At 60.1% G+C, this 19935-nt stretch overlaps 1 protein-coding gene across 1 annotated transcript; it reads left to right on the top strand.

Annotated features, from left to right (window-relative positions):
* The first annotated feature begins 11 nt into the window (after window positions 1-11).
* On the top strand, window positions 12-18506 carry SLC26A11 (solute carrier family 26 member 11). Its single transcript, XM_036268622.1, has 17 exons — window positions 12-63; window positions 1044-1275; window positions 1671-1863; window positions 2192-2277; window positions 5173-5252; window positions 6178-6320; window positions 10016-10191; window positions 11143-11215; window positions 11456-11506; window positions 13146-13206; window positions 14472-14527; window positions 14951-15091; window positions 15984-16111; window positions 16301-16400; window positions 16787-16920; window positions 17296-17368; window positions 17958-18506. The coding sequence occupies exons 2-17, from the start codon at window positions 1093-1095 to the stop codon at window positions 18047-18049; spliced, it is 1770 nt and encodes a 589-aa protein (XP_036124515.1). The 5' UTR covers window positions 12-63; window positions 1044-1092; the 3' UTR covers window positions 18050-18506.
* Window positions 18507-19935: the final 1429 nt, after the last annotated feature.

The following is a 19935-nucleotide window of genomic DNA, read 5'->3' as shown; positions in this document are numbered from 1 at the left end:
CCTAGTCGGTGCTTCGGGTGCCGCCGCCGTGGCGACGTCGGGGGTCCGGGAGCTGGGCGCCCGGTGAGTCCGCAGCGGGCGGGGAGCAGCGGGGGCCCCGGGGCGCGGTGGGCGAGCAGCCGGGACTGGCCGGGGTCTGAGTCCGCAGCGGGCGGGGAGCAGCGGGGGCCCCGGGGCGCGGTGGGCGAGCTGCCGGGACTGGCCGGGGTCGCTGGGAGCAGCCGGCCTGGAGGGCGGCGCGGGGGCCGGAGGGTGCGGGCGCCTCCCGCGGGGAACCCAGCTCCCCAACCAGCGCGTCTCTTCCCAGGTCCCTGTCGCCCTTGGTCTTCCTGGGGCTGGTGTGTGGTCCTCGCCCTTAGACACCGCGGCCCGGGCTGGGGGAGGCTTCTGTCCAGAGCAGCCCCGCGGCGCCGGGGGTTGGGGTGGTCCCGCAGGGTGCCGCGCACTTGGAATTAGTGGAGAGGCCTCTGACGTCTTCCATAACCAACTAGAACTCGGGGCTCCTCTAGGGATGCGAGCGCCACAGGTGGGGGTGGGAGACTGCTCCTGGCCCAGCGCTGTCTGCCTCCTGGATGGAGCCCCTTGCGCTGTGCACAGGGAAACCGGGGGACCCTGAGGGCCTCCGGTCCCCCACCAGCCTGAGGACGGTGCCCCCGTGGACTCTGCCCTGCTCCCAGTTGGATTCCTGGGGAGGGAAACAGTCTCCAGGGAGGGCCAACCTGGAATGTGATCCGTGTTTAGGCTTCTTGCTGAGAAACTAGTTATTCTGTCTTCCCACTGAGCATCCAGGGAGGGAGAGAGGCACCTGGCATCTGGGCAGGCGGCACTGAGGGGCAGCAGCCGACAGGTCAGGTCTCCACCATCGGTGGGGGCCTCCTTCACCCTTGGCTCCCTCTCAGAGCGGCCCCGGGGGGAGGACTTAGCCCATCTGACTGCACCCCAGGGTGGGGGGAGACAGACTGTCTCTCCTGATGGACCCTCACCTTACTGCCGGGGTCTCTGAAACCCGGACCCTGACTGTGTCCCCCCACCCCCACCACAAGCTGGACATCTGCGCAGGCGGCGGAACAGGCCACTCCCTGGCCTCCTGGCATGGCCCCGAGGACCCGCTGCTGCTCCCTCACCACCCTCCGGAGGTGGCTGCCCATCCTGGCCTGGATGCCCAACTACTCCCTGCAGTGGCTGAAGATGGACTGCATCGCTGGGCTCTCGGTCACGCTCATGGTCATTCCCCAGGCGCTGGCCTACGCTGAGGTTGCGGGGCTCCCTCCCCAGGTGCGGGCTGCCCTCAGCGCCCTGCCCAGCCCCACGCTGGGCCTCCCAGAAGCCGAGTAGAAGTGCATAGTGTCGTTTGCAGACAAGGAGGGGGCACCCTGGGCTCAGCCTTGGGGCCGCCGAGGCCTTGGTTTTGAGTCTAGAGCACATGACTGCCTTTGGGTGGGCCCAGGCCTGTGGTGTTCTCGGCACGGTGCCACGCGTGTTCTCCAGGCTGGTAGGGGAAAGGTCTCCTGACCACTGCAGGTTGGAACCTGGATGAGAGAGGCTGAGCAGTTCCCCTGTGCATGCTGGTGCGCCCCGAGTTCACAGGGCACCCCCAGATCCCTGTGCTCAGACACCAGGGACTCCGTGACCCTGTGTTTTGGGTGCTCATTGCTCTCTCTCCCCAACAGTTCGGCCTCTACTCCGCCTTCATGGGGTGCTTTGTGTATTTGTTCCTGGGCACCTCCCGGGACGTGACTCTGGGCCCCACGGCCATCATGTCCCTCCTGGTCGCCTCCTACACCTTCCGTGAGCCCGCCTACGCCGTGCTGCTGGCCTTCCTGTCGGGCTGCATCCAGTTAGCCATGAGGTTCCTGGGCCTGGGTGAGACGGGCCTTCTTGCTGTGGGGGCGGCGAGGCTTTGGTTCTGCTCTGAACCGAGGCACCTGCCTTTGGGGTTGCCCTGCCCTCACCGCGTTTCTCTGTACATTTCAAGGGCTAACCCTCTCAGGGTGGAGCGGGCACTCTCTTCTGCTTAGGAGCCAGGAGACTAGGAGACGGACCCAGGGCCTGAGATCCTAGCCCCCCTCCCGCTCTCCAAACCAGCCCAAACGGTGCACCACCCACTTCATCAGGTCCCACCCACACCCCTCTGCCAGCCTGCGCCCGTCGTCCTCCGGGACCGGCTCAGAATCCGCTCTTGGCCCGCCAGGGTTCCTGCTGGACTTCATCTCCTGCCCCGTTATCAAAGGCTTCACCTCGGCCGCTGCCGTCACCATCGGCTTCGGGCAGGTCAAGGTGCGTGTGCCTGTTGGCGCCGGGCCCCTGCTGCTGTCAGGGCCACGGCCCGGGCTGGACTGCAGACACCCTGTCGTTCCAGAACTCAGCGGCCCGAGGTGCCGCGTGGGTCTCGGTGAACGAGACGACCCTTCGGGCACATGTTGAGTGAAGGTCAAATCCTATAGCAGGAGAGTTGGGGGGCGGCGGCGACAGCCCCTGTTCTTCCTGGGGTTTCTGTGCCCATCCGTGTGCTCCGTTCAGCTCCCAGAGTGCTTCTGGCGTACTGCCCGATTCTGACAGACGAGTCCCCACGCTAGTAGCCAGGAGATTTCAATTTCATGTTTTCTCGAGTTTCTGCTTAATATTTTTCTTGTTTTTATAATTGATTTTTTTTTTTTTTATCCTCACCCGAGGACATTTTTCCATTTTTTGTTCAGATAGAGCGGAAGGGAGAGAGAGAAACATCGACGTGAAGGGACACATCGAGTGGCTGCCACCCGCACGACCAACCAGGGCCGGGGACAAACTGCAACCGCGGTACGTGCCCTTAGCGGGAACCGAACCCGGGTCTCTCTGTACCGCAGGCCGACGCTCCAACCGCTGAGCCAAACCGGCTAGAGCAATTGATTTTTTTTTTAAGAGAGAGAAACATTGGTGTGAGAAACATCCATCAGCTGCCTCCTGCACGCCCCCTACTGGGGATCGAGCCAGAAACCCAGGCATGTGCCCTGACTGGGAATCACATGGGACCTCTCAGTCCCTGGGACAATGCTCAATCCACTGAGCCACACTGGTTGGGCATAGTTTCTGCTTAATGTTTTTCAAATGCTATGCTTCTGTGTGTGTGTGTGTGTGTGTGTGTGTGTGTGTGTGTGTGTGTGTTTTCTGAGGGATAGAGGAAAAAACATCAATTTCTTCCATTAATTTATGTACTCATTGGTTTGGTTTTGTTTTTAATCCTCACCCGAGGACATGTTTGCATTTATCTTCAGATAGAGCGGGAGGGAGAGAGGGAGGAAGAGAGAAACATCCACGTGAGAGAGACACATTGAGTGTTTGCCACCCACATGTCCCCAACCGGAGCCAGGGACAAACTGCAACCGAGGTACATGCCCTTAGCGGGAACCGAACCCGGGTCTCTCCAGACCGCAGGCCAACGCTCTAACCGCTGGGCCAAACCAGCCAGGGCCAGAAGAACATTCTTTTTTGATTTTGGTGTGTGTCCTAACTGGGGACGGAACCTGCAACTTGGCCATCGCTGGACGACGGTCTGTCCCACCGAGCTACCCAGGGCCTCGTGTTTCTGTTTAAACTTCCATAAGAAGCCCCGGAGCCACTCACCCTGCTCCCCTGGGAGTCTAAGCTCCTGGAGGGCAGGGCTGTGCTTGGCAGGGAAGGGAAGCGCTCAGCTGGGCATGTGGGAGACACTGAGCGGAACTGCACAGGTGAAGGCCAGGGGCCCCTCCTGGCCCCTGCCTGTGACCTGGTGTCACCATCGCGGCCTCTGTCAGGCATGGTGCTCGCGCCAGGGCTCTCTCCGGGCTGGCTCGAAGCGTCTTCCCCGTGGAGGCAGAGGGAGAAAACCGACAGCAGCCGTGTGTGGGTGCAGGTGGCTGGCATCCCGCCCTCCGCGCGCGAGGCGCTGGGTCAGGTGCTCCTGCCTGTGGTTCTCACAGCGCCCACATGAGCAAGTCGACCTCCGGGCGGAGGAGGAAGCAGCCAGGAAGGTGTGGCGACCGCACCTGTGTACGTGCACACCCGCCAGGGAGAGCTGGCGAGTGCTGTTTGGGGCGGTCTGTTACTTGTTCTGGAGACAACATCCTTTGTTTTTCGTATCAAGAATGTTCTTTTGGCCCTGGCCGGTTTGGCTCAGCGGTTAGAGCGTCGGCCTGCAGTCCAGAGAGACCCGGGTTCGGTTCCCGCTAAGGGCATGTACTTCGGTTGCAGTTTGTCCCCGGCCCTGGTTGGGTCGTGCGGGTGGCAACCACTCGATCGATGTGTCCCTTTTACGTCGATGTTTTTCTCTCTCTCTCTCCCACCCACTCTATCTGAACAAAATATCGAAAAATGTCCTCGGGTGAGGATAAAAAAGAATGTTCTTTTGCACGATCACAGAGGGTACAGAGGTGGCCTCTTTGTGCGTCTGTCCTTGGAGACCCTGGGTCCGCTGAAGTCCAGGTCACGACAGCCACCTTAGAGCCCTGGGGCTGCAGTTTGGGGAGGGTCCTCCAGGTGGAAGGCCCAGCCCAGGACAGAAGCCCCCAGCCTGCGGCCACAGCCCCCCATGCCCTTGCTCATCAGGGCTGTGTGCACTGTGGGCTTGGGGTCCTTAGAGCTGACCACCTCGGGGTCTGGGCCTCGACTGCCCCCTTGAATGCTCCCCACACTCCCCACCAGTATCATGCGGAATAAGCAATGGAGCCCCCTTTCCCTCCCAAGGACCCGACAGCCCAGAACGTAGTGGGAGGCCCTGACTTGGCAGAGGGTCCCCCAGCTACTTCCCTGGACACCTGGATTCCCCCCGCAAGGTTTTGCTGCTGCATTGGAGCGCCCCAATTTTTCCTTGTGGCAGAGGGTGCTGCCAGCGTGCAGGCCTCTCGTGGTGGGCGGGGTCTGCATGGGTTGGAGGGGCGCTGCTCGATGACGGACACGGCTGAGATCCGATCACAACAGGGCAGGCTGTCGTCGAACTGGCCTCCCCGCTTTGAGACCGTCCAGATGGGTTTTCCTGAGACAGGAAAGTAGTTTGCAGGGGTGTGCGTGGGCCCCGGGTGGTGTACGCGCCCTTCCCCTGAGCATAACTTGGATCTGCTTTGGGACTGGGCAGGTGGTCCCCGGGACCCATGCGGTGAGTCCCTGTGGGCCTGTGGCCTCGTGGGGAAGGTGGCCTCATCAGAGCCTCTGTTTGGACAGAACCTGCTGGGACTGCAGCACGCCCCTCGACAGTTGTTCCTGCAAGTGTACCACGTCTTCCGTGACATCGGAAACACCAGGTAACCTGCTCACTGCTGCCCCTGCAGGGAGCGCTCCCTTCCAGACCTGCACCCTCCCCGGTGGCCTTCAGTCCATCCTCGGGGGTCTTGCTGTAGACGGGTCCGGGTCCGAGGGCAGCACCGTCGGCATCACGGTGGCTGCCGGCTCAGCCTGCTGGAGCCATCGGTGTGCGTGGGAGGGCGAGAGGCCACGCTGGGCCGCCTTCGAGCTGGTCGGCTGACCGTGCAGTGTCTGGGTGCTCGCAGTGGGAAGAGACCACGTAACAGAAGGATCAGGCGGTTTCTCGCAGCAGCTTGTAGTTCGGGGGGGAAGAGAGAACGCGGCACGAGGAGGACGTGCCAGCAGGTTGTCCCAGTGCCCAGGGTTCAGGGGGCAGGTGGGGCCGCGGTGAGAGCTAGGGCCCCTGCGGGGACTCCCCTCCGAGGGCGGCAGGAAGGGGCAGACAGGAAGGAAAGGTCTGAAGGGAGCTGGGGAGGTGTGGCCCCCGGTGAGCACCGCTGAGCTTTGACCGTCTGCTCTTCCCTTTCTCCTCTGCGGAGGCTCCGGGACTGAGCTCCCGGGAAGTCCGGGGCTCCCCGACCCGGGCGGGACATGCAGCCTGGGGTCAGAAAGGGGAGGCCGACCTGGCGGGGGGCACTCTAAGCTGTCAGAAGCGAACCTTCGGGAATGGACGAGGCATGTGTAGCCCAGAGAACCACAGGGCTACAAGTGGCTCACGGCCCTGCTGCCGTTGTGACCGGGGCCTCGACTCCCTGCCCCGCACGGACCTGTGTACTTACCGAGTTAAAAAAAAAAGAAAAAGAAATAGAGCAGGGATGCAGGCTTTCTAGGAAAAGGGAAAAGAGCAGCAGAGAGAGCGAGCGAGCTGCCCAGCAGGGGAGTCCCCTGGAGGCCAGGTGGGCGCTGACTGGCATCTGTCTGCAGGGTGGGCGATGCCGTGCTGGGGCTGGTTTGCATGCTGCTGCTGCTGCTGCTGAAACTGCTGCAGGACCACCTGCCACCTGGGCACCACGAGATGCCCCTCGCTGCGCGGCTCAGCCACGGGCTGCTCTGGACTGTCACGACAGGTGAGGGCTTCCGGCTGTGCCACACTTGGACCGGCTCCTGGGGGGATGCACAGGTGCTGGCTCGAGATGCTGGTGTCACTGGTCCGGGCGTGACTCGGGCCCTGGGATGTTTGAAGCTCGCTGGGTGGTTCTGATGTACTGCAGGGCTGGGAACACTGCTTTGCATTGGGCATTTGGCAGTGTCCGGACAAGGCTGTGACTGGCACCTGGTGGGTGGAGTCAGGGGTGCCGCTAAGCATCTTACCTCGCACGGCCTCCCTCGGGAGAGAATGATCGGCCCCAGATGTCAGCTGTGCCCAGGTCGAGAGGCTTGGTGTGTGGGCAGGTCCCTGGGGGAGAAAAACAAGGTGAACTTGTACCGTTTCCATCGTGCATCTGCCGGAGGCAAACCTTTTGCTCTGGACGTGAAATCGGCAGGCTCCATGCAGAAAGGCCACGTGAGGAGGGTCAGTGTGGCCGTGGCGGGTCGAGGGCCATCGCTGGGGAGGTGGAGACCTTTCCTCAGAGGTCCCTGTGGCTGAGCTTCCGGTCAGCAACTCCCGGGGAGGAAGGCAGGTCCAGGAATGGAAGGACGCGTGGGTATCTGCAGACCGTCTCAGACCTGAGGGGCAGTGGAGACCACGCCTCGCCTGGCCCTGCTCTTCCGTGGCCACGAAATCCAGCCAGCGGGGGGGGTGCTCGATTCAGCCTTTGAGTTCACTGCGAGCTGCTCAGGTCCCCAGTGCGCAGAGGTGCTCAGCAGACCGTTCTTCAGACTGAAGGCCTCGAGGAAATCCTGAGAGCTTGGCAGGGTAGAAGAACACGAGGTGTGGGGCGCAAAGACCTGATTTCACGTCCCAGTTGCACCACTCACCTGGCATTTCGTCTTGCGTGAGCCACTTGCCAGAGTTCAGTCAGTAGACTAGTAAAACTGGCAGACGCTCTGTTCTTAGAACCTGGTCGTTCAAAGTGCGGCCTCAGACCAGCATCCCCAGGAGCTGAGAAAATGCATATTCTCAGGCTCCACCCAGGCCTCTGACTTAGAATATGCGTGTTAACTTCCTTCCAGGTAAAGTCTGAGAAATACTGCTGTGCTACTAACTAGGCTTCTCGGGGGCTGGATCTCCTTTGTCTCCAGAACCTGTGGCATTGCTTTAGGAAATTAGAACCAACTTTTGATTTCATGAATCTCTGTGTTGCTTTTGTTTTCTAGTTCATTGATTTCTGCCCTGATCTTTATTATTTTCTTCTGCTTATTTTGGATTTACTTTACCTTTATTTTTCAGATTCTTAAGGTGGAAGCTGAGGACTTTGATTTGAGACCTTTCTTCTTTTCTAATAATGCTATAAAATGTCCTCAAAGCACTGCTTTAGCTGCTTCCACAATTTTGATAGGTTGTGTTTTCATTTAGTTTAGCTCTAAATACTTTCTGATTTTCATTTGACTTCTCCTTTGACTCAGGGATTGTTTTGAAGTGGGACATTTAATTTCTGCTTTGAATCAGGGCTATTTAGAAGCTATTTAATTTCCAAAGATTTGGGGATTTTCCATTGATTTCTAATTTAATTTCATTGTGGTTGAAGAACATATCTTGTGTGTACATACAAATATCAGATTATGATTTTCTCTTGAAATGACCTTCCTTGTTCCTGGTTATTTTCTTTGCTCCAAAATCTACTTTGTTTGATACTAATATAGCTACTCCAGCTTTCTTTGATTAATATCAGTATATATTTTCCATCCTTTCATTTTTAATGTATTTAACTTATTTTTATCTTTATGTTTAAAGTGTTTTGGTGAAAAATAATATAGATAAACTTTGTTTTTTAATCCAGTCTGAAAAATCTCTGCCATTTAATTGTGGATGATACTATTTACAGCTAACGTGATTATTTTGTATGTTTGGCTTTAGATCTGCCATATTGCTGTTTGTTTTCTATTTGTCTCATTTGTTCTATTCTCTCTCTTTCTACAGTCTTTTGGGTTGAGTATTTTTTATTATTTTTTAAAATTTTCTTTATTGGCTTATTGACTGTTACTGCTATGTGTGTGTGGTTTATTTGTTTTTGTTAGTAGCTTTAGGTTTTATAGCATATCTCTCTATCTGCTGACATATGCGTTCATCTTCCTGTTGATATAAGAACCGTTGGCCCTGGCTGGTTTGGCTTAGTGGTTAGAGCTTCATCCTGTGTAAGGAAGGGTCGCAGTTTCGATTTCCAGTCCAGGGCACGTACCTGGGTTGCAGGTTCTCTATCCTCAGCCCCGGTTAGGGTCATGTGGGAGGCAACCAGTGGATGTGTTTCTCACACATCAGTGTTTCTCTGCCTCCCTCCCTGCCTCCTTTCCACTCTATCTACAAATCAATGGGAAAATATCCTCGGGTGAGATTAGCAACAACAACAAAAAGAACCTTTGTGCCATCGTCACCTGTTCCTGTTCAGCGTCTCCTGTAAGCTCCACAGTGATCATTGTGCCCTCACTTTAAACATGCCCTCGCCCTGGCCGGTTTGGCTCAGCGGTTAGAGCGTCGGCCTGCGGTCCAGAGAGACCTGGGTTCGGTTCCCGCTAAGGGCACGTACCTCGTTGTGGTTTGTCCCCGGCCCTGGTTGGGGTTGTGTGGGTGGCAGCCAGTTAATGTGTCTCTCTCACATCGATGTTTCTCTCTCTCTCTCTCTTCCTCCCTCTCTCCCTCCTGCTCTATCTGAAGATGAATGCAAAAATGTCCTTGGGTGAGGATAAAAATAAAAAGATAAATTACATTTAAAAAATAAAAGATAATAATACTAATAAACACGCCCTTGCTTTTAAGAACAAAGCATTTCGCCTTTACCCACATCGTCCCCTTTCAGGAGCTCTCCCTTCCTCTGCGCAGACCCCAGTTCCCGTCGTACCACTTCCTTCCGCCTGCAGCCCCCCAACATCGATTCCTGGCGTGCGGGCCTGCGGCCGCTGGGGTCTCTCCGCTTTTGTGTGTCTGGAAAACTCTCTATTTTGCTGTCATTTTTGGGAGGTCGTTTTGCTCGATACAGAATTCTAGACGGCGCCCCCTTCTGTGCTTTGGAGACACCGCTCTGTTTGTGACAAGAAGCCTGCTGTGCTTCCTTGGGTGTGAGCTCTCTCGCTATCTCGTTTTCGGGGGTTTGCGCTGATTTGATTCAATGTGCCTTGATGTAGCTCGTTCCCCCCATGCTTCTGGAATCCATCGAGCTTCTTGGGTGGGGGAGTTCGCACTTGTCAACACATCTGAAAACAAGTCAGCCGTCATTTCTTCAAACCCCGTACTGCACTCCCCTACCCCCAGGCCCCTTTGCAGACTCTCGGACCTTATGGCTTCGTTTCTAGTTAAGTCTGGGGGCTGCACGTAGAGACACACAGTTTCCCGTCTGTCTTGTCCAGTGCTGAGTCGTCCCAGGCAGCCGGGAAAGCCTGCGGTCACTCCGTCTTCCTTCAGGTGGCACTGTCCCGGGCAGCTGGTCTTCGTGGGTCTCGGCTGTGCGGTCTCGTGGCCATCGGTGGCCTGCCCCTGCCCCGTGTGCCGCCCCTCTGCCCACCTACGTGCCTTCCCACGGTGTCACGGGTGCGTGGTGCTGCAGGGTCGCTTGTGTCCGCACGGTTCCCCAGGTTGGGGTGTAAGGGTTGTGGCTGGGGCGGGATCTCTGCTCCTTCCCCGGAGGAGCTCGGTTTCACCCCCAGTCTGTCTGTCTGTCCACCCCAGCTCGAAACGCCCTGGTGGTCTCCTTCGCCGCCCTGGCCGCGTACTCCTTCGACGTGACTGGATACCAGCCCTTCGTCCTGACGGGGAAGATCGTCGAGGGTCTCCCGTCACTGCGGACCCCTCCCTTCTCGCTGACCACTGCCAACAGGACAGCCTCCTTCACTGACATGGTCCAGGTGGGCAGACGCGGAGCCAGGCCAGCCGGGCCGAGGCCGCAGCGGCCTCCGGGCCTGGTTCTGTCCCCTAACGCATCCGCTGAGGGCCAGGGAGTTCTGAGCTCAACCAGGCCTGCTGAGGCCCCAGGAAGCGGGGTCTCTGGGTGCAGGGCAGGCAGCGAAGAATTCCGGATGGGGCACAGCCTCAGGGTACCCCCTGGTCCCTTTCTGCCTTGAGCCCAGGGCCCTCCTGCCGTTGCACACCCTGGCGTAGCAGGACTGGCTGCGTCCGCGCCTTGTGCGGTCCGGAGAGGCCTCCAAGCCTGCAAGCTCGCGGCCCTGCAGCGAGTGACCCACCTGGTCAGAGGTAGGAGGGCCGAGGCTTTACTGAGGTCGAGTGACCCACCTGGTCAGAGGTAGGAGGGCCGGTGTCCCCCGAGGCTTTACTGAGGTCGAGGGCAGTGGACTGCAAAGGAAACAAAGTTTCCTAAGTAACAAACGAGATAAGTAAAAGCTGTGAGACACAGATTCCAAGATACACCCCCTCCCCACAAAAAAGATAATCAGCCTGGCCGGTGTGGCTCAGTGGCTGAGCGTGGACCCTGCACCAAGAGGTCGCCGGTTCGATTCCCGGTCAGGGCACATGCCCAGGTTGTGGGCCTGATCCCCAGGTTGTGGGCCTGACCCCCAGTGGGGGGCCTGCAGGAGGCAGTAAGTCGATGTTCTCTCTCATCAATGTGTCTGTCTTTCTCCCTCTCCCTTCCTCTTTAAAATCCATAAAGAAAAAAAATATTTAAAAAAGATAATCAGAACAAAAACGAAAAAAGATGTGAGCTGAACATATTGCAGAGTGACATGTGGTGGGACCTTGAGTGGCCGCTGGCATTCGGAAAGGGAACCCTTTGGAGTGGACATTAGTCAGGGGTCCTTTCCTCCCCCCGAGAGTCACCCCCATCCCTCTCTCTCCGTCAGGACATGGGGGCCGGGCTGGCCGCTGTGCCCCTGATGGGCCTCCTGGAGAGCATCGCAGTGGCCAAATCCTTTGGTAAGGTGCCCACCCCCGCCCTCCCTGGCATCCGCCCCTGGGCCCCGCCTGCCTTGCTTGTCTGCTCTGTCTTCTGAAACAGACACGTACCCGTCCGCATTGGCACGTGTGTGTATTTGTATATTTACGTTCACGAAGCTAGTACTACATGTGGAATGTGTGCCATTTTCCATTTCATGAACGTTTTCCTACTGACGTCACCTGTCTAGTGACAGTGTTTTTATTGTTCCTTCTGTTCAGCGTCTCAGAATAATTACCGCATCGACGCCAACCAGGAGCTGCTGTCCATCGGTGAGACCCCAGCGTCGCTGTCAGGGGGTCCGGGGGCATCTCTGGGTCCTGCTCGAGCCGGGCCGGTTATAGCGATGAAGCGCAGAGGTGGCCCTGAGGGGGACCTTTGCGGTATTCGTGTGGACTCAGTCTTGTCTCGGGTTCAGTCTGTTTCGGGGAGGGGCTGACCTCTGGTGCCCCTGCTGACAGACGCTTACGGAGCGCACGCCGCTGTGTACCAGACCCGGGGTCTGCGGCCTGTGTAATGTCAAGGGGAGCCCAGGGCTCCCCGGGGTCAGGCCGCTGAAGGATGTGGCCAGGTAGACGCTCGGGTGAGCCTGCTGACCGCAGTGTCCTCCCTCCAGCTGGGCAGGTGGCCCAGGCTGCCTGCCTGAGGAGGGGCCTGTGCCCGGTGTCAGGCTTAGTTACCTTTTGTCTTCATGCCTCTGGCCTCTGGGTGGATCATTTTGAGACCGTGGCGTGACTCTTCAGTTCGGTGTTCGTTACTGTTAATTTTGTGGGTGTCAGACCTTCTTGCCTTTCTTCCTACCCCTCACAAGGTGGGCACAGGCCTACCGGGCGGCACTGCTGGGTTCCTTCTGCGGGGCCCCCCAGGAATTTCCACAGGACACATTCATGGCAGGCTTGGGACCCCAGCCGCTGGGTTTCTCGACAACGAAGGGCGTGGGGCCCCAGGACGGTGCCGGCGCGTCTCTGAGCTCCCGGTGGTGGGGTGTTGCCCGGTCGGTTGGTGGAATCGCTCGCCCCGGGCAGGGAAGTCGTGGTTCCCGGTGCGCCTGCTCGTCAGCGCTGCCGACGTGAGCCCTCCGAGCCGCTCGCTCCCACTTCGGCGAGGAGCACAGAATCCTCTCCTGAGGGTACGCGGGGCTGGGCGCAACCCAGACGGGTGACGAGCAGGGGACGGCCGCAGAGCTGAGGCGGTGATGGTACCTGGGCTGCTGCCCGGGGACGTCAGGCAGGTGCTGTCAGCAAGCGCGCCCCACGGAGGGCCGGCCCTGGAGGGACCCCATCCGAGTCTGGCCGAAAAAGTTGGGACCACCATGGCTTTGGCCACACCTGCCGATGTGTGGCCCAGGACTCGAGCGGGGTACGGGACCCAGGAGGGCCTGGTTCTGAGAGGACCCCACCCTGAGCGGAATTTGAACCTGGGACCGTTTGGGTTGTGCGGAGCAGGGGAGACCGTGGCTTTGTGAAGGTCCCTGGACGAGGCGGAGGCTGCAGGCCGATCGTGATAGACGGGGCTGACGCGCTCCACTCCTGGGTCCCTGCAGGCCCGGGCACGGCTCTGCCCTGTGTGGGCCGACCAGTGCCTCACAGCGCGACGGCCCACTGACCATGACCTGTCCCTCGCTTGGGGTGCGGCGGACGGCCTCGGACTGCCCGGCACTCGGGGCCCAGCTCTGAACTTACTCGGCCGCTCCTCCTGGGAGGGGCTCCTCTCCGTCACGCGTGGGGAGGAGGTGCATGTAACTCACAGGCCACTCAGAAGAGCAAGAGACCACGGCAGGGAGCTCATCCTTGTCCTTCCCATTAGCAGTGGGACGTCCCCCGGGGTTCCCCCCGTCTCCTGTTTCCCTCTGCTTTATCCTCCGCCTCCCACCTGTCTCCCCTCCCGAACATTGTCCCGTTCCATTCCCAGGCCTCACCAACGTTCTGGGCTCCTTCGTGTCCTCCTTCCCGGTCACCGGCAGCTTTGGACGGTGAGTGCCCGCTGGGGAGGCCCCGGCGCAGGCCAGCGGGTCCTGTCTGGCTCCCAGACCCCGCTCCCCCAGCCGGCGAACGGTGACTTGGGGAGGGCTTCCCGTGGGCACGCGTGGACACACGGGCTGCATTTCCAGAGGACACACAGTTGGCCCAAGGTCACGGTTGGGGTGTTGCAGGCATGTGCAGGGCAGTCCTGTGTTGTCGGGGTCACGCCACGGTTCCCTGGTGTCCTCGTGGTGGCAAAGGCCAGCTCCGGCAGAGCGCTGACATTGGCCTGGACGCGGCTGCCCAGACAGGCCGCGTGGCGACGTCTCGAAGGAATCAGAATTCCTGTCCGGGCCACCTGGAGAAGCCGCACGGGGAGGGCTTGGTGTCCTCGTGGCTGAGTGTGTGTCCACGGAGGTGACGGGGGCGGTTAACAGGATCCCCCCACATGACAGCTCCGTCAGCATCTGTCCGTAAAAGCCAACTCCCATCACCCTTGCTAAGGGCAGCGGGACCCCGTCGTCGCGTGTGCTAGTTGACAGGTCGCTGTAACAGCACCGCCGGTGGCGGCGTCACCCACGGCCCTCTGCGTACTCCCCGGAGGCTGGCTGGCAGCAGCTGCCGGCAGATGGTCGTCCCTCTGTGTCCATCCCGGTGTCTCTGTGTCCTGATCTCTCCTAGGGGACAGCAGAGCGGACGAGGGCCTTGTCTTTTTGAAAACAGGGTTTTTTTTAATTGATTTCTTTTTTTTGAGAGAGAGGAAGGGAGAGGGAGAGAGAGAGAGAAACATCGATGAGAGAGAACATTGATTGGCTGCCTCCAGCACGCCCCCCACTGAAGATTTGACCCACAGCCGGGCACGTGCCCTGACCAGGAATCTTGGTGCACGGGTCGGGGTTCAACCACTGAGCCACACCGGCTGGGCCCTCTCTCCAGCACCGCTGCTCCTGAGCTGCAGGGGCCGCACCATTCGGTGGGGGCACAGCGGGTGGGGGGGCACAGCTCGGCTGCAGCAGGGGGTTGAGTCTGCAGACCCTCTTGGGTGCGTGGTTTGCAGATCCCTCTCAGGAGTGCCGTTGGGTTGTTTCAGGCTTATTTAGAAGGTCCGGGCTGTCTCCCTTCGGTGAAGGAACCTCAAAGCTGCATTGTGCTGCTAAGCCTTGGGGGAGCCCGATGGTCCCTCTCAGGCACCCCTGTCCCCGGAGACCAGCTGCCTCTGTGCACCGACACCTCCCTGCTCTGATTGCCACTAACGGGTCTCTGTGCTGCTCCCCAGGACGGCCGTGAACGCCCAGTCCGGGGTGTGCACCCCAGCGGGGGGCCTGGTGACAGGTGAGCACCCCACTCACAGCCCCATTGTGCCGAGGCAGTGACATGGGGTGGGGAGACCACAGTGCAGTGGGTTGGCTCCTGCTGTGTCCCCAGGTGGGCCCCTCGCCCCCGGGGTTCGGGCAGCCCAGGTCAGCGGTGTCCCCAGGTGGGCCCCTCGCTCCCGGGGCTCGGGCAGCAGCCAGGTCAGCGGTGTCCCTCAGGTGGGCCCCTCGCTCCCGGGGCTCGGGCAGCCCAGGTCAGCGGTGTCCCCCAGGTGGGCCCCTTGCTCCTGGGGTTCGGGCAGCAGCCAGGTCAGCGGTGTCCCCCAGGTGGGCCCCTCGCTCCTGGGGTTCGGGCAGCAGCCCAGGTCAGCGGTGTCCCCCAGGTGGGCCCCTCGCCCCCGGGGTTCGGGCAGCCCAGGTCAGCGGTGTCCCCGCCCTGCAGGGGTTCTGGTGCTGCTGGCACTCGCCTACCTGACCTCGCTCTTCTACTACATCCCCAAGGCCGCCCTGGCGGCTGTCATCATCACGGCCGTGGCCCCCCTGTTCGACACCAAGATCGTCAGGGCGCTCTGGCGCGTGAAGAGTACGTGGTTCCTCTGTCAGCACGAGGTCCCCAGGGTTCCCCCGCCATCTCCTCCGAACCCCTGTGGCCGGGTTGGAGCTGGAGGTTCACATCGTTCTAGGAGGTGTCACTGGGGGCCATGGGTCAGCCTGCCCCCTTCAGATCCTCAGGCCTCCCAGAGCATCTTAAAGCAGCTCCCCGGTTCTCACCTTCCCCCCTCCTCCCTCCCCTCCCCGCTCCCTCCCCTCCCCCTGCCCCTCGCTCTCCCTTCCCCCGCTGGGGGCAGGATACCCATCAGGGATGCCCAGCAGAGTCCTGAGTAACAGCTGAACCAGCAGTTCCTTTAATGTAACAAGTTTTTGTTCCCCCAGCAATAAGGGAATTAGGCAGTTTGTGTGGTTGTCATCTCGTCAGCCCCGCCCACCAGGGGTCATCAAGGGGAGGAGCCTGACCAGTCCGGCCTTTTGTGTGACGGGCCTTCAGGACCTCTGTGGGTTACGTCTGGGACTGACCCCCACCTGCCCAGCACACCTCCTTCAGCAGCTCAGAGAAGTCACGAGTCTCGGCTGAGGAGGTCCACGTGACCTGGGAGGGGGCACGTGGTCTCTCGGCCCCTCACTTCCCAGTCCTGGCCCTGTCCCCAAGTCCCTTCTTCCTTGGTGCCTGTAGGCTTCCTCTCAAGGGCAGGTCTGCGCTACCCCTCAGCCCAGGCGGGGGCAGGTTTCTGCTCCGACGTGTCCCTGAGCCGGCATGGCCAGCAGCAGCTAGGTCCAAGTCCCGCGTCCCCAGCCTGAGGTCCCCGGGGCTGGCTGGGGCCTGTGACACCGGCACCCGGTACCTGCAGAGCCGCGAGGTGTGCTGGCAGCAGGGGGGCTGAGTTCGGAGGAGGGCTCAGCGGGCACCTCTGTCGCAGGGCTGGACCTGCTGCCCCTCTGCGTCACCTTCCTGTTCTGCCTCTGGGAGGTGCAGTACGGCATCCTGGCCGGGACGCTGGTGTCCGTGCTGCTGCTGCTGCACGCCGTGGCCAGGCCGCAGATGCAGGTACCCGCCGCCTGGGCGGGCCCTGGGCTCTGCATTCTGAGCCCTCAGGGTGGTTGTGCCCGAGGCCGTGCTGAGGGCCTGTTCAGGAGGCAATGGGTGGGATGAGGCTCCCTCCACTCTGCACCTGTTCCCCCAGCCTGGCACCGCACCCCATCCGACTGCCTCCAGCACTCTCTGCCCCCCCCCCAGGTGTCAGAGCGTCCGGTGTTGGTCCTGCAGCCTGCCAGTGGCCTGCACTTCCCCGCCATCGAGGCCCTCCGGGAGGCGCTGGTGACCCAGGCTCTGCAAGGTCCGTGGGGCAGGGCCGGCTGGGTCGCCCCGAGCTCCCCGCTACCCCCTCTGCACACAGCCTGCTCCCCACAACCCTGCCCTCGCTGTCAGGGAGCAGCTCCCCGCGAGTTCAGGAGGTTGTCTCGGGAGCTCCCCTGGCCGGCTCTGTGCCTCATCCCAGGGGGTGGTCCCGTCTGCTCGGGGCAGGGGTGGTGTTTCCCCAGCATGTGTCCCTGAGGCCTGCACCTTCTCCCGGGAGTCGTGTTCGGGAGAAGGGCTCTAGTTCCCTCTGTGAGGGAAACTGCTGTTACGGCCGCGGCCCCATCCTCCCCGCCTGCTGGGATCGGGGCTCTTGAGGCCCCGCGCTGCCCTGGAGGTGTGACCCGCCCGCGCCTGTCCCCGCAGCGTCCCCGCCACGCTGCGCCATCCTGGACTGCAGCCACGTCTGCAGCGTCGACTACACTGTGGTACTGGGACTCGGGGAGCTCCTGGGGGACTTCCGCAGGCAGGGCGTCACCCTCGCCTTCGTCGGCCTGCAGGTGGGTGTCCCCACACGGCTGGCGCCCGCCACTCTGGGCCAGCCTGTGCGGTCAGTCTCACCACCATCCTTGTGTCGGGATGAGGGTGCCGAGGCCCAGAGAAGCTGAGTCACTTGCCCAGGGTCACACAGCGAGGGTCGTAGACCCACATCCGACTCGGGGTGTCTGTCCGCAGAGCTTTGCTCGTGACCGTGGCACTGTGTCTGTTCGCAGAACATTGCAGGACACACGTCTGCGTGTGGCCTGGAGGGTACTTATTTGAAAACATTTCTCAGCACCATTCCCGGGGCCTGGTTGTCTCTCCATTTTCCTGAATGGGGGGATCCCCAGAGACTGTGGGCGGCCCCGCCTGGTGCTGACATTTTCATCCCACAGGGGCCTGTCCTCCGTGTCCTGCTGTCCGCTGACCTGAAGGGTGTCCAGCACTTCCCCACCCTGGAGGAAGCAGGTGGGTGTAGGCAGGTCACTGGAAGAGCCGGCAGCCCTCTGCTCACACCCGAGGGGTCAGGGCGGCAGGAGGGCCGGCAGCCGGGGTCCAACTGTGGGATCGAGGATGATGGGTGGTTGGGCCCCTGGCGCTGGGGTTGTGATTTTCGGAGGTGTGTGTGTCTTACGCTGAGGTCCACAGAGGAATGCACAGATCTTAAACCACGATTGAGGCTCGAATAGGTGGGTCCCTCGGGGCGTCCACCGAGCAGGATGTAGAACATACCTCCAGGGAGCCCCCCGAGGGGCAGCCCGTCCCTGTCTCCTCCAACACCGTTGGTTCTCCCTCTTCCGGAGCATCCTGTGAATGGGCCCCAGGACCCTTCTTGTCTGACTTCGGCCCAGCATGGTGTCCGAGTCTCATGCGGTTGCTGGAAGGAGGCAGGCGGATGGCACACGGGGCCGCCACCAACCAGAGGGTCACCGGTGCGGGAAGGGGCGAGGTGATGAGGGTGTGGAGGCGGCCCCAGGGCCCTGAATCCCGCCTTGAACCCCGTTCTGTGAGCTGACCCGGCCTCACTTCCCTCTGTTCACCACTTGGTTCTCTGCAGAGAAGCACCTGAGTCAAGAACCGGGGACCCAGCCCTACAACCCCAGTGCCGGTTCCGTCCCGGGGCACAGGGTCGCCCTGCTGAAGGCCTGACTGGGCCACCGAGGGCGGCCGGCGTTTGGAGAGTCTCGCAGGAGGTTCTTGTCATTGTGAGGCCGGATGCCACCCTGCCAGGGGGACGAAGGGGGACTCGGACGTGGAAGCTTACTGGCGGGCCTGGCTGGCTCCTCTGGGTGATTGATACATTCCCTCTGGTCTCCTGTGGAGTGAGCGCTTTATAGAGAGTGCTTTGGAGAGAGCCTTCCAGAAAGACAGAGCGCGGGAGAGGAAGGAGCAGGGTGTCGGCCCAGCACCTTCCCAGGTTGTGGGGAGAGTCGGAGGCGTCTCCCCGGTGGCTCTGACCTCGATGGTTTCTGTGCTGTTCGGGGAGGAACACTGAGCTGTGCCACACACAGTCTCTGCTAAAGATAACTTGGTGCTTTTTACATTTAAAAAAAGGGATAACCCTGGCCGGTTTGGCTCAGCAGTTAGAGCGTCGGCCTGCGGTCCGGAGAGACCCGGGTTCGGTTCCCGCTAAGGGCATGTACCTCGGTTGCAGTTTGTCCCCGGCCCTGGTCAGTTGTGCGGGTGGCAGCCGCTCGATGTATCCCTTTCACATTGATGTTTCTCTCTCTCTCTCTTCCTCTCTCTCCCTCCCGCTCTACCTGAACAAAAAAAAAAAAAAATGGAAAAATGTCCTCGGGTGAGGATAAATAAATAAATAAATAAAAAAAATAAAAAAGGGATAGCTTCGGTGATTTTGTAAAAACCATAAATGCTTATTGTAAGAACTACAGGACACCGTGCCTTGGTCCATGTGGGTGAGTGCTCTGGACCCTGTCCCCATGGGTGTGTGTCTCAAGTCCATGGGACCCTGTCCTCCATGGTGCTCCATGAGCCTCGCTCCCGCATAGTCACTACTGTGAATTCCTTGTGATAATCGGAAGACATGGTTCTCCATGGCCGCCTGGTGTCCTGCACCCGGGTGGTGATTTATTTAGCGAGCCCCTACGCATGGATTGTTGCCGGTCAGCGTGTCCGAGGGCAGGTTTTAAATTCAATCTGCTCTTTGGAGGGAAGTCCTGCACGAGTCACACCAAGGAGAGCCGGGCTCCTGGGTTCCCTTCAAGAAGTCACCATGCAGCCGGCCGCGGAGCCTGCATCCATTGTCCCTGACCCTTCGCGTCGCACAGGTTAAAGGGACAGGGGATGAACGGCTGGACTATAGTCAGCACTGAGTAAGTGGTCGTTGCTGTGGAGGGACCAGCTCGTGTTGTTTTGTCCCCAACCTCACCTCCCGGGCCATGAACTGAATGTCGAATGCACATCCGGCAGCTCCCCCTTGGGGTCTGGCTTCATGAAGAAGCCTGTCTTGGGGGGAGATGCCTGGCAGGAACCCCAATGATTGGACAGGGAGGGAGGAAGGGGGCAGGGTTGGGGGAAGGATTTAGGCAATGACAGTGGCAGGGCCCCCCCACCCCCGGTAACCAATTTATTTGAAGGTGAAGTGGGGCAGGGATGTGGTGTGATGCTCTGTCCCTGCAGCCTGAAGCACCCTGCACCAGGGCGTGAGGTGGCAGCTTCGGGCCAGGCAGCTGCACCCCTGCAGGCCTGTGCCCTGGGAGGCCTGAGGCCGCAGAGGCTGGGACTCTGAGCCGATGGAATGGTGGGTGTCTCCTTGGTGCTGCGGGGGGGCCGGGACCTCCATCTCTCTCTAAAGAAAAGTTGGTTTGGAGCAGGGCCAACCTGGGCATCAAAACCAACCCTTTTCTGATGGATGCATGATTATTTTTATTGTTTATGTAAATACATTTTTATTGATTTTTTTTTTTTTACAGAGGAAGGGAGAGAGAGAGAAACATCGATGTGAGAGAGAAACATCCATCGGCTGCCTCCTGCACGTCCCCTACTGGAGATTAAGCCCTCAACTCGGCCATGTG

This window comes from Molossus molossus, unplaced genomic scaffold, assembly GCF_014108415.1.
Source record: "Molossus molossus isolate mMolMol1 unplaced genomic scaffold, mMolMol1.p scaffold_m16_p_19, whole genome shotgun sequence".
NCBI classification, from domain to species: Eukaryota; Metazoa; Chordata; class Mammalia; order Chiroptera; family Molossidae; genus Molossus; species Molossus molossus.
The sequence above is the reverse complement of the archived record's forward strand: the minus strand, read 5'-3'. Positions and strand labels throughout refer to the sequence as shown.